General features: G+C 38.0%; 1 protein-coding gene across 2 annotated transcripts in view; it reads right to left on the bottom strand.

Annotated features, from left to right (window-relative positions):
- Positions 1-2,282: 2,282 nt before the first annotated feature.
- Positions 2,283-13,051, bottom strand: part of VPS36 (vacuolar protein sorting 36 homolog) — a 31,077-nt gene continuing 20,308 nt past the window's right edge. For both annotated transcript variants that reach the window (XM_045869369.3, XM_045869370.3), the window contains exons 7-14: positions 11,512-11,544; positions 11,326-11,403; positions 10,568-10,702; positions 9,117-9,182; positions 7,352-7,416; positions 6,711-6,795; positions 5,714-5,790; positions 2,283-5,628 (exon numbers count right to left, since the gene is read on the bottom strand). In XM_045869369.3, the coding sequence (XP_045725325.1) occupies positions 5,535-5,628; positions 5,714-5,790; positions 6,711-6,795; positions 7,352-7,416; positions 9,117-9,182; positions 10,568-10,702; positions 11,326-11,403; positions 11,512-11,544 (633 nt within the window). In that variant the 3' untranslated portion in view covers positions 2,283-5,534. The remainder of the gene's footprint in view (positions 5,629-5,713; positions 5,791-6,710; positions 6,796-7,351; positions 7,417-9,116; positions 9,183-10,567; positions 10,703-11,325; positions 11,404-11,511; positions 11,545-13,051) is intronic.

Raw genomic sequence — 13,051 nt, 5'->3', positions numbered from 1 at the left:
ACCACAAATGTAAGTCATCCGAGTGGCCTAACTGGTGGGCTGTAAACCTGGGTTTCCCAAATGTCCTTGAAGATTCTCAAAAGAGAACAGTTCAGGTAAAGTGCGTCTTCGTTTCGGTTGTTCTTTCTCCGCAGCCAGAGCTGGTTAAATTAAAAAATGACACCTAAAAAACTCTTTAATTCGCAAGTGTTGAAGTTGTCTTTTTAAAAGAATGCTGGAAGGATAGCGTTCCACCTTCACAGCTGTGCTTGTTTTTCAGTACACTGCCTTGTGAATACAGTTTACCATTTGCTTTTCTTTTACACAAAATATACCGTGTAACAGACGACACCAGTGTGTGGTAATAGAAATCAGAACAGTGGTGGCCTCTAGGGAGCAGGTGACTGGAAAGAGGCCCCAGGGAACTTTGGGGGATGGCAGATATGTTCTATTGGCTGGGGTGCCCAGTTACGTGGATTTCTTAAGCCTTTGTTAAAACGCCTCCAACTTAAGATCTGTGCATTTCACTGTAAATTTTACCTCAGTTTTTAAAACTTAAAAATACAGTATTTGCAGGTTTTTTAATCTATCACTTAATCTTTTAAAAGGTAGCACAATTACTCGACAATCAGTTATCAGAGGTTGTCAGAGGTACCAAATTTGCTAAGTACTTATCTTGTCCAATAATTAATACTAGCAGTACTAATTAAATCCATCCAAGGCTTTAATGACAGAATTATCTACTCCAACGTCCATTCATCAGCCCAAGTTGAGATTTCTTTTCAAATATATGCCACAGTCCTTGGCAGTTTTGAAAGCAAAAGCTCAATGTAAAGAGTGGGGCTTTGGGGTTAGAGAAAGCTAAGATTAATTCTAGCCCCACTTCAGTAACCTTGGCAAATAATCGCTTCTTTCCTCCACTATAAAAGGCATATAATAGTTGAACCAAAGTTTTGTGGTGATCAAGTGAAACAGAGAAAGCAACTTGCTCTGCATTAACCTTTCAGACATGCTCTCCCTGGAAATCCACCTTTGGGACTTGGATCTAAATCCAGGTACAAGTGGCTGGATCAATGTGCTTGGACATTTTTGCCTTAATTAGAATTCTTGCCAAACTGTATTTCTGTCTTTATTGCACATTTAAGACATACCTTTTCTAAAAGAAGGCAGCGTAAACATGAAGGGAAAAAAAGCTTCCATGGTCTTGGGATTAACTAAAACAAGCTGCTGTCAAGGTAGCTTTAATTCCTTCTGGGTCAGTGACTGGTCTAGTAATCTTGTGCAAATTATAAACATATTCACTATCTTAATAGTATCCTCTATAATACAGGGAGAGATCCTTTATTTCCTTAGATCATGCTCTGAGAGAAAAGCTTTAACTGACTCATGATTACCAGGACTCAAGGAAGAACACGAATGACCCAATTTCCACACTGTAATAACAAGATCTTACATGTGTGTTAACCTGACTTTTCTGGAGTGCTTCCCACGTCATGGATATGCCCCATGTCATGGAATTTGAATAAGACAGAGTATCTCAGACAGGCTGAGCCCTGACAAGTCTGGTTGAGAAGCCTCTTGAGCGGATGGTAAAGGACACAGATTTAGGTTTGTGAGTCAATTCATGACACATTATAATTCAAAAATTGCTCAAGTATTCAGTTAATACTTAACTAGGAATCTACCATGTACAATCATTGACCTAGGCCAGAAGAGATTTAAAAGCTTCACAGTTATATAACAGTCCTTGAACTTAAGAAACCCAATTCCTCGTTTCTTATGGTATCAAGACAAAATATAGTCATGCAGATGGGACATAACTATTACGGAGTTGTGTACTGGAAACAGATTTTTCTAAAGTGGGTGGGAATGAGCAAAGTACAATTCTGATTATTGGGCTGGAGGTGGTTAGTGAATGGGGAAAAGTAAAGAAAGGCAAGTCTGCAGAGTCCAAGGAAATATGCCCCAGGAATAGGAAGGGGCATGCCTCATGTTATTCCCCTAACCCAATGCCTTCCATCTGCTGACAATCTGTTGGTCCTTGTGAGCCTCGTTTATGAGGCTCTTCTTCTCCCACATGGCCTTTCCAGATCCCTTCATCGGAACCAAAGGATCCTCCTCCTGCCTTGCCCAGCACAGTACCTGTGCTGCTTCCGTGACAAGCACCTCATTCCATCTTCAGGGAACACTGTTCACATGTCTATTTGCCCAAGTAGGCCACCCTCTTAAAGGCAGGGGATGTATCTTATTCATTTTGCCATCACCACCACCGGTGGCCCACATAGTTCCTCACGCAGTCAATATGTATTAAAAAAAATTTTTTTTATTGAATTGAATGGGAGATAAAGTAGGATAAATGGAGCCAGGTTATAAATAGGTATATACATCAGAGTTCATTCATTCAGTTAATATTTATTGAATGTTTACTGTGTGCCAGGCCCTGTTCTAGGTTCTGAGGATATATCCACGAACAAACCAGATAAAAATTTATCCCCTTGTGGAGTTTACATGAGATCTATCATAAGGGGTGGGATTAGCAATAAATTTACATAAATTCAAGCATACCTAGTGGCCAGAAAACAAAAACAAAGGACACACATTTAAATAGTTTAATTATTGGTGTTATAAAAGTCTACTGACGCTATGTAGTTTTTACTGTATATTGTATATAGTAAACTTACTATATTCATAATATATTCATATCCGTGTATCACTCTACAGGGATTCTAATTTTAAGACTATACAGAGAACTTCATTGGCAATTTAAGAAATTTTCAGGGATCATTTCGAGCATGCTTGATTTCATTCCGAGGCACAGTCTAAAAATCTAACCAGCTTATGAGTTGAGACTCTACCATACCAAAATGAAAACGCTGAGATTGCTGGGCAGAGCATGAGAATGAGGACATGACAAATCCATGTCTGCTCAGGCTAGTCTGGCTAAAGGGAACAAGAGATAGTACATTCATGTGAATACACAAGGTCAGTCAACAATGGAATTCACATCAAGAATTAAAACAAAAAAAACCCCCAAACAGTTCATGAGCCATTTCCCATTGTTTTCTTTTAAAAAAAACTAAAACAGTAAGATCTTGAGGTCATAAATAAGGAAAAAATTCTTAACATACTGGCTTATTCTCATTAAAGGTTTATCACTTTCATATATTTTTCAAAGAGTATTTTAAAAAGAACACCAAGTTAAGAAAATCATTTAAAAGTCTTCCAGTAATTTTACTCTATATACATTAATTCCAATCATTTAACCCTGAAAACAATCTTTACTTGTACAATGTAAAAAAATTTTTGACAATGACTAGAAAAATTCCATTACTGTAAAGCTACAAACAAATTTTTGCTCCTAAGAGCAAAGTTAATAAAGCAAAAATAATTATACCAGTGATAAGCACCAAGATGAATTTTTTTTGCATTTAGGGCCTGATTGGTTGTATTTAAACATAACCTCTGTAACACCTTATTTGGCAAAAAAAAGGGGGGGATAAAAAATATACAGAGGTCTGGAAACGGTGAAGAATGCCCACTTTAAAAGTAAAACAGTAAAATCATACTTTTTTTTAAATTAATGTAACATTTGCAAAATATATTCATATGTCACTTTTCTTCCTCTTTAGTTCACTTTACACAATTTAGATTGCTCCATTTTTTTTAATGTTTTGTCACACTAATGTAAATAAATATGCTGAACTGTGGGAGTTGGCTGTAATGAATCCAAATCGTAAGAGCTAGACCCAGTAGCTCAAACAATCTTAGTTGCAACTCATTCCGACTGCTGAAACAGATTATTATTTACCTTTGTAATTTTTTAAAAGCCTTAGCCGGATGAGATACCGTATGTGTAAGTGTGTGTGCGTGTGCATATGAACGTGCGTGTACATGTTTGCCAGAGCAGTGTGAGCACAACCCAGAAACAGGAGTGCTATACAAACAAGTTTGCACAATGGCCCGCGAGACACGGGCAGCCAGACACTGAATTCCCCCCAAACAAACCTGCGGCTGAGCAATGAGGAAAGGTTTGGAAAACGTGGAATCACGTTTCCACACTGTGGAATCAGGGACAGGTTTGGAAAACGAAGACAGGCAGGAGGCCTCAGCCAAGACGTTCCCATGACGCTGGAGGATGCAGGGACTATGCAACTGCCCCACAGGGCATCTGTCGTGGCCTCCGGCGGTGGCCTCCACCACACCTAGTGACAACCAACGTCTTTGGGATCCCAGTGCGTGAGCCGGGGTATCCCCTCCTGCTGGTCACAACAGTTAGCTCAATACAGACACTATCCCTTCTGGAGGCTTAGCTGACAACCATCACTGCTTTCCATTTTCAACACAGTCTTAGAAGGGGAGTCTCCTTCTGTCCCTGGGGGGGGGGGGGTCCCTGAGTTTGAGGTAATACCAACACACTGTAGCTGGAGAGCAGTAACATACGAAGTCCGGCAGTCCACTTTAGAGCTCAAGCAACCTACATTCAATATTAGCCAGTTTTTGTCATCTCAGTAATACTCTTCAGTGAGATAGTTTCTCTACACCACGCCTAACGTATGGGGTAAGGAAAAGAAAAATATTGCTGGAAGATGAAACATTTTTTAAAGTTCCTTGATGAAACTCCTTAAGGGAAGGAAAAGGAAACCGATTACTTGTCTACCTTCTTTGTTCCTGTCCCTGGCTTTCGAGGTCAAAGAGCACCAAGGTTTCTGTTAAGTTACTTAAAGGTTCTCCCGGCCCCTCCACCCACCCACACAATCCTAGGGAATTCCTCAGCCGTCTACTTTCCAAATTTGTAATCATATCTCTGGGCGTGTCTATACAGCTCGTTAATTCAGTTTCAAAATCCACAGCATTTTTTAAACAAAATGAGATAGTTGCATTCTTTAAATGCCAGCTGTGAAATCATCACTTGAAAAAAAGAATGAGTCAGATTATATATACATAAGTCAAATACAGTTTTCTCCTTTTTTAAGGTATCTGTTGAAGACATGCTTATGACTGCTTCTCAAGAAAAGCCCTTAGGAAAGGAGCCTCATACGGTGTTCTGCAGTCTGATGTTCTGTCCCAATGCTGTCCGTTCTTAAGTTACATTGTAGGTATGACTGGCTTCATGAACTACCACCCTGCCCCCAAAAATGGGCATATTAGATGCAGAGAAAAACTTTGTTTATAATTCAGTGAATTTTAGTCACACCCGAAAAATGATCTAACCCGTCCAAACATGCAACTTCTTTCTTCCCCATTAACTAAACTCCCGTCTTTTAAAAAAAAACCATCAGGTTTGAGGATCAAGTTAAAATCCACCATATTTCATGTTAAACTCTGAGGGTAGCATGATTTCAAATTCATAGTGGCATTCAGTTTTCTGTATTTTCCTATATTTATCCCAAGTAAACTTCCTGGACCATATATTTAGGGAGCAATTAAAAGGGTTTTATATTATAGTATAAAGTTCCAGAAATTCTCAGTTTATCAGGGTTTACTCTGAGCTCAATGTCCTACAACATCAACATGATACAAGTACATGAACAAGAAGTATTTGAAATACAAAACCCTTAGCTCTGTGTCATAAATAAATTTGGGTAAAACCGCAAGCCTTCCACTGAATCATCACGGCAAAGATGACCCATCTTCTCTGCCAGAAGCAACCTAGGAATCAAGGGAAAACACCACGATCATTTGTCCATTCGGAAGCACAAATACAGTTGTAATGAAGAGCAAGGACCTCACTTACCTTTCCTTAGCCAGGAGGACAGACATTCCTACCAGCTTAGCAAACTCTTCTGATGTCAGGGATCCCTTTTCTGAAACCTAACAGAAACACAGCAGGGAAAAAATGTGGTAATTTAGGCCACCTAGGTACTAACCTAGGGAGGGCGTCTACCAGGGTACTCAGGAAGTAATTTACTGAATTTCTCACTAAAATCCCAAAGAATATTTACTATAGAACTAAATCTTCTTCACTAATGCATAATTCTACAAATGCTGAAGGATCGAGAAAAACGTAGTAGAGCCTAAAATATCGTGAAGCCGTCTAGAATGTAACAAAGGCACTATACTGAACCCTAAGAAGAACTCTTTGAGATTCTGAAAAGGAACATGTAACAAATTCTAACTGAATGCATACTTCATGCTCCAGTAAAGGAACCTTATATTAGGTTTAGCTTAAAATATACGGTAGAAATATCGATAGTCTTGAGGTTTTCATCTAGTTTAAAATAAGTGTAATAAATATGAGTTATTCAAATTAAACAGGTTCACCACAGAGGCTATGAAGGCAGTAATATTTCAAGTCTCCTAATGAGTAATAGCAGTAGTTTGGCCAGTAAAATCCATCTAAACTACAGTTGCTTTTCATATTTCTTGAAGCAATTATTTGGTAAAACAACTTGTGATGTTTCATAATACTGCTTATGTAGGTGTTACTCAAAGAAAAAGTTCCATCACAGGTAACATTACAATTAGCAAAGTTAAAAACCTGTCCGCAAGACTGAGCTTCGGACAAAAAGACGGCACCTCACGAATTCCAATTCTACTTCGTAAGTTTCAAAAGTTTGAAAAGTGTAATTTTGATTAGTATTTATTCGTTGTTAATAATAGGTATTTTTAATTGGGTCTACAAACATTACTTTTTAGTAAAGTTAAATTCAAAAGGAAATCCTGTTTCTCAAGTTGCTAAGCATTCAGGTCTCGGTGGGCAGACTGATGAGGAGGAAACGGGGTTCACATACTGTCTCCAAGGCTGAGGCCACCATTTCCTCTTCCTTGTGGCTCTGAAGCTCAATTACCATGACACCACTGTCAAAAACTCGGAGCCTAAAAATGACAGATGGGAGAACAAAGCTGTGAATATCTAGGATCTTCAACCACTAAGGAGGTGCAAAGATCCTGTGCTTTCTTTTATGTCCGGATATCAGGGCAATATTTAACACATAACAACCATAAGCAACTACAGCATAACTAAAAAGCTGGTGAATAAATATTTAATCAAAGTATGAACTATAATCCACATGCTAAAGAAAATATGTCTGGCACTTTTTTTAACCTGAGGAGAGGAAAATATAATTCACAGCTGAACATCTGTACTTTTAACTCTCCAGAAACTAACAAGATGTCTAGCAGAGGGACTGCTTATTCTGACCTCCTAGGAAGAGCTGACATTCTTCTGTCACTGCCCCCAAATCAACAAGACTTGCACTACCAGCCCTGATAAGGAGGGAAGCCAGGATGACAAGTGAATTCTGTTCGTTTAGTTCCAAGAGGGGCAATAGGTTGGCTCACCACACAGACAGCAGGCCCGGCAGGCCCTCCCTGTCTACTCTGTATGGAACAGTGGCTCTAGTTGGCAAGCTTCCTGCAGAGGTTCTTTTACCTGAGAGGTAATTTTAGTGCTTCCAGCATCTTGCACGCATTCACTAAATCTTCTGGTGAGAGCAACTAATAGGAAAAAAAATCCAGTTTACACTGCAAATTAACAGAGTGATGCTATATAATTATAAAGATCCCTAGAACAGAAGAGGAAATTTAACAATTATCATTATTCTGTGACTTGATCTCAGGGTCATGAGTTCAAGCTCCATGTTGGGCATGGAGTCTATTTCAAAAAATTTTTTGAAATAAAAATGTAAAAATTATCATTTGTCAGGGATTTTAGGTGGCCTCATCACTATAAGGCAAAAAGAAATAACAAAGAAACAAAGCAGTGCTATCCAACAGAAGACAATGCAAGCCATATATGTAATTTTAAATTTCCAGTAGTCATATTAATAAAATACAAAGGAACAGGTGAAATTAATTTTAATACATGTATTTTATTTAACCCAATAGATCTAAAACATCAACATATAATCAATATAAAAATTATTAACGAGATATTTAATTTTCATATTCTGTACGAAGTCTTTTTTTTTTTTTAAAGATTTTATCCATTTGTTTGAGAGAGAGAGAGCATGAGAGGGGGGAGGGCCAGAGGGAAGAAGCAGACTCCCCACTGAGCAGGGAGCTCGATGTGGGACTCGATCCCGGGATTCCAGGATCATGACCTGAGCCAAAGGGAGATGCTTAACCTACTGAGCCACCCAGGCGCCCCTGTATGAAGTCTTCTAAATCTGGTGTGTAATTTACACTTCTAGCATACCTCAGTTTGGATTAACTGTACTGCAAGGTCACAGTTGTCACATGTAGCTAGCTAGTGGCCACCCTTCCAGACCACACAACCTTAAAGAATCAGCCTGTGTGGTGGTTGACAAGTACAACTCTGAGTCACACATAATGGCTCCGGAGCCAGCCCAGCCCGGGCGCAAACGCCTGTCAAACCACTGTTTCCAGGCACAGCCTTGGTCAGATAACAATCTTTGTGAGCCTCAGCTTCCTCATCCTCACATCATGCCCTAGGTGGGGAGAGGGAAAGTAGCTACCTCGCTGAGGTACTGCGAGGAGAAATGGGGTAATGTGTGCAGAGCGCAACAGTAAGGACTCACTGACGGCAGTCACGATGACAGTTCAAATAAAAACAGAGCAGAGGCTCAACTCGTGGCTCTGCGGGGAGCGCTGGAAAGACAGGTATATCAACTGTTCGCATGGAGGTGACTACTGACGCCACAAAACTGACTAAAGGGCTCGAAGAGTGCACGGGCAGAACTTGGGGGGCCAAGGACATGTGGGTGTGAAGGGACAACGAGGGTCAAAAAACAGCCACTGCTGATTCAGAGCCAGAGGAAGAGGGCAGCTTTCCCCCTGTTTCTCTACAGACCATTTGTATCCAACCCAGTGAATCCAAAACAGTTGACAATCACAGAGAAAAGGATCATACACAGGCTTATGAATCACAGTACAGACACAGAATATTAAAGACAGAAGGTATTGGTCAATCCAAATCCTTGTTTTAAAGGTAGGAAAACCGAGTCTCAGTGAGGTTAAGTAAGCTACTCAACATCACTCAGCACATCACTGGCAAAACAAGGGACAGAGTCTACCTCCTAGATCCCAAGGCAGTATTCTTTTACTACACCACACTGCTTCTCAAATAGTTTTGATATTCTCAACCCTTCCTCAAATTGTACTCACTTTGGGGAACGTGTGTTATATTAAGAAAGTCTATATTTAGTTAAAAGAATATCTAAATGTTCTATTCTTACTTCCATTCCTCGAGCTCGGTTTACTAAACAGTACACCTCCGTGAGTGACATTATTCCCCCTCGTTCCTGTTAAAATATGGAATTTAAAAAGTATTATTAGCACCAGTTGGCATTTCTTAACAGAAATCATAATCAGAGTGAAATCCGGAACCATAAAACTTCCTAAGAAGCCTTTAAAAACTAAATTTATATAGAGGAAAACCTAGTCAGATACATGAAGCATTTCAAATTCAGTATTTGGACTTAAACATCACTATTTCTGTTTTAACATTTACTTAAATGAGATGAGGGCCTCCACACCATGTTTCAAAAAGTGTATTTAAAGCGTTTTAAGTTATTACAACTAATAAATGAATAAATTATGGAATTAAATAGGAATATCACCATTGTAACCCCAAATGAATAACAGATCTAGATGCTGACTGTTGGTAGCTGCTGCTACATCACCAAAAAGACAAACAGACATTATGTACCTCCTGATGGAAATGCACAGCACCCTCTATGAAACATGCATCAGAAAAAAAGAAAAAAGAACTCCTAGATATAACTTCCAGTCTACAAGGAATACATGGGGCAGAGAAGTATGTTAAAACACAAATCAATAAAATCCAGACTCTGAGACACTCTATAATAAACCACTAGTTTCTTCAATAAATAAGTTGTATGGAAGAGAAAAAAGAGATAGGAGAAGGGGAAACCTATGGAATTAAAAAAAAAAAAAAAAACTTTGAGACAAATCAACCAATTGCAAGGTATCCTGATTTGAACAAACTAACTGTAAGAGAAAATGTGACTACTAACGAGATATTTGATGATACTAAAAAACTATTTTTAACTTTTCCTGTGTGAAATGGAACTATAATTACATTTAAAGGCATCTTTTTCATTGTAATTACATACTGAAAAATTTACAAAGTGATGTGATGTCTGGGATTGCCTTAAAGTAATTTTGAGTGAAGGCTGCTTACACACGAACCTGGATGATAGGCATGGAGGGATTCATTGTACTATTCTATTTTGTCATGACGGAAATACTTCTTAATATAAGTTTTTTTAATAAATGAAGTTTTGATTGCCTGAGTAATGTCAGAAGATAAATCTGTATTATGAAATGATTAACAGTACACTTATATTAAGATTCGATATATAGAAATATATATCAACATCTAGAGATCATATATTTCCTTTTGAAAACAAGAGGTAAGAAAAACTTCCTATCAAATAGATTTAAGGAGTTACAGATATGTGAAATGGAAACTGAAAATAATCTAGATTTTGACAACAAATCCACTAATAAGGATACCAAAATGATTTAATATTCCTGAAAGAAAAAAATAACATGTTGGTTGAACAATAGCCACACTGTGAAAGGAGTTAGACTCGTGTTAAGATTTCTGAAGACTTGGCGATTATTTAACACGACCGAGAGACCACTGAGGTTTTGCTTTTACCTCTAGTGGCGTCTGCAGTATTGCAGCCAGCTGTCTGGCCAGCTGCACGTGGTAGTGTGTGCCAGAGCCACAGGTTTCCCTGGTAACTGGGTTCGCGATGCCCATGCTCAGCAAATAGGACTTAAACCTGATGGTCTATAATCAGAGAAGAAAATGCACAAAAGGACAAATAAGCAGCATTAGTCTCTCCACCCCAACATTGGAAATCTTTCTATCATAAATTCAATTCTACTCAATTATTTCTATATCTACCCATTTCTTCTACCTTGTTTCTACTGCGTAAACTCTAAGAAAGTGGATTTCTAGTAGTTCTCTGCATAAAGCTAATTAATTATTCTTCTTCCTTCTCCTGTCTTGATATTTCATACTCCACTGACCCCACAAGTTCGGTGTGAGAAGAGGTTTAGGTAACAACTGTGCTGTATTTAAGGCCAACCAAATGATAAAGCCAAAAACTGAGAAAGGAACATGGCTGTGATCAGACTGCAGACAAATTTAATGAAACAAATATCAAACATATGGATATGTATAAAACAACCACTCCTTACACATTTCAGTATCTCTCTTTTCCACACTCCAAGAGAAGGTATTCAAGTATCTTCTAATTCTACTGGTTGACTTTTTCTTTAATACTTTCATATGCCCACAAACCCTAACAGAAATCACTACATTAAGAAAGAAACTGCTAACCCACCAAAACATCACTGCATTATTTGTCTAATCTCGTTTCTAATGCCTTAAAAAGGCAACCTATTTACCTCATCTTCTGTGATGTCACCTTGCTTGTCTTTAATCTTATTAGCAATTGATTTTGATAACTCCACCATTTCCTTAGCCTGTCAAGAGAACAGTAAAAGACTGAAAAAAATCATGTCCCGAAAGTGTCTGCTAACAAAACTCCTATCATAACTGGGAGGAATTCAATAGGTGTAAATTACACATACCTTGATCATTAGCTTGCTGAGGTCTTCAAAGGCCTGAAATGAGAAATGAGTTTTTGTTGGAATCTATCTAAAGAATTAAAATGTTTTAAAGCAAAGAAGCTTAGTTTCTCTATTTTCTCCCCTTACACAAAAATTTTTGAAAATTTCTTACAAATACCAATTTATGTAAATATTTACATAAATAATAAACCTATCTTTTTTTTTTAAAGATTTTATTTATTTATTTGACAGAGAGAGACACAGCGATAGGGGGAATACAAGCAGGGGGAGTGGGAGAGGGAGAAGCAGGCTTCCCGCCGAGCAGGGAGCCCAATGCAGGGCTCGATCCCAGGACCCCGGGACCATGACCTGAGCCGAAGGCAGACACTTAACGACTGAGCCACCCAGGCGCCCCAATAATAAACCTATCTTATTCTAAGAACTCAGTTTAGCTAAGAAACCATAAATTTTCCAAAACAAACTGTGAAAAATGACTTTTCACATTTTCAAAGAGAAAACAGTTACCACTGATGTATGTTTGATTAAACAAACAAAAGGTGACATAAGTAATAAATTGTTCAGAAAATATTATTTACTGTTCTTTCACACAAGCAAGAAAATTTGTCACTGGTTTTTCCCAAAACCATTTCCTGACAGGAGGTCAAGAATCAAAGGCTGTGTAAAGCTTTCCTGGTGGAAAATGGCAATGCACAGCTGCCAGAATACTTCCTTGAGCACAACAATTTTGGCTTTAATAGCAGGTGTGATTTAACTGAAATTGAAAACCTCAGCCTTTAAATACTGAACAGATTATACTTGTAGCTTTGGATACAGTGGATATCAGAAAGGAAAAACATTCAAATACCACCAAAACATACTTAAATAAAACTCATCAATAATTTGATTTACTACAATGAATATCCACTTCAAAGTCTTCTTTAAACTTAATCAGACATATTTACAATAAATTTATTTCATACTGCCAAAACAATACTTCCAGTGAAGAACATCTTCCAAATGATGTGCACAGATGTTATTTTTTAAACCAATTAAGCAGCTTATCATTAAATGAAAAATCTTTTGGTCCATACAGAGTAGTGGTCAATAGATTCTGATTAGCTCATGCCCATCTTACTTACATGCAGAAAAGTATCCCCCATCTGCAAAAGGATTTTGCTGAAAGAATAGAGTGTTGTGTAAGATTCTTATGGCCAGACTTACGAAGGCTAATACAGAAAACAAAGGGGAATGTGCACACACCTAACAGGAATTTCCTCAGATAAACAAAAGGCTTAAACACTGGATTCTTATCAGCAACAGTCAGCAGATGCAGGAAACCTTTTGTGGGAAACTCTGGGCACCAGCTCTGAAACTAAGTCATTTCTAACATTTAAATGGAAGGCAAATCACACACCAACCTAGTTTTCAAAAATAAAACACACAAACACTTTACACACTTAGATTCTTACTTTGGATATACAAAATATTGATAGATTTCTCTTACCTGTGTAAAGAAAACTAGTAAGACAACACTTTTTAAAATTTTATGGTAAATCACTTT

Source organism: Mirounga angustirostris, unplaced genomic scaffold (genome assembly GCF_029215605.1).
Source record: "Mirounga angustirostris isolate CCGP_5_RB_7025 unplaced genomic scaffold, mMirAng1.0.hap1 SCAF_3, whole genome shotgun sequence".
Classification (NCBI taxonomy): domain Eukaryota; kingdom Metazoa; phylum Chordata; class Mammalia; order Carnivora; family Phocidae; genus Mirounga; species Mirounga angustirostris.
The sequence above is the reverse complement of the archived record's forward strand: the minus strand, read 5'-3'. Positions and strand labels throughout refer to the sequence as shown.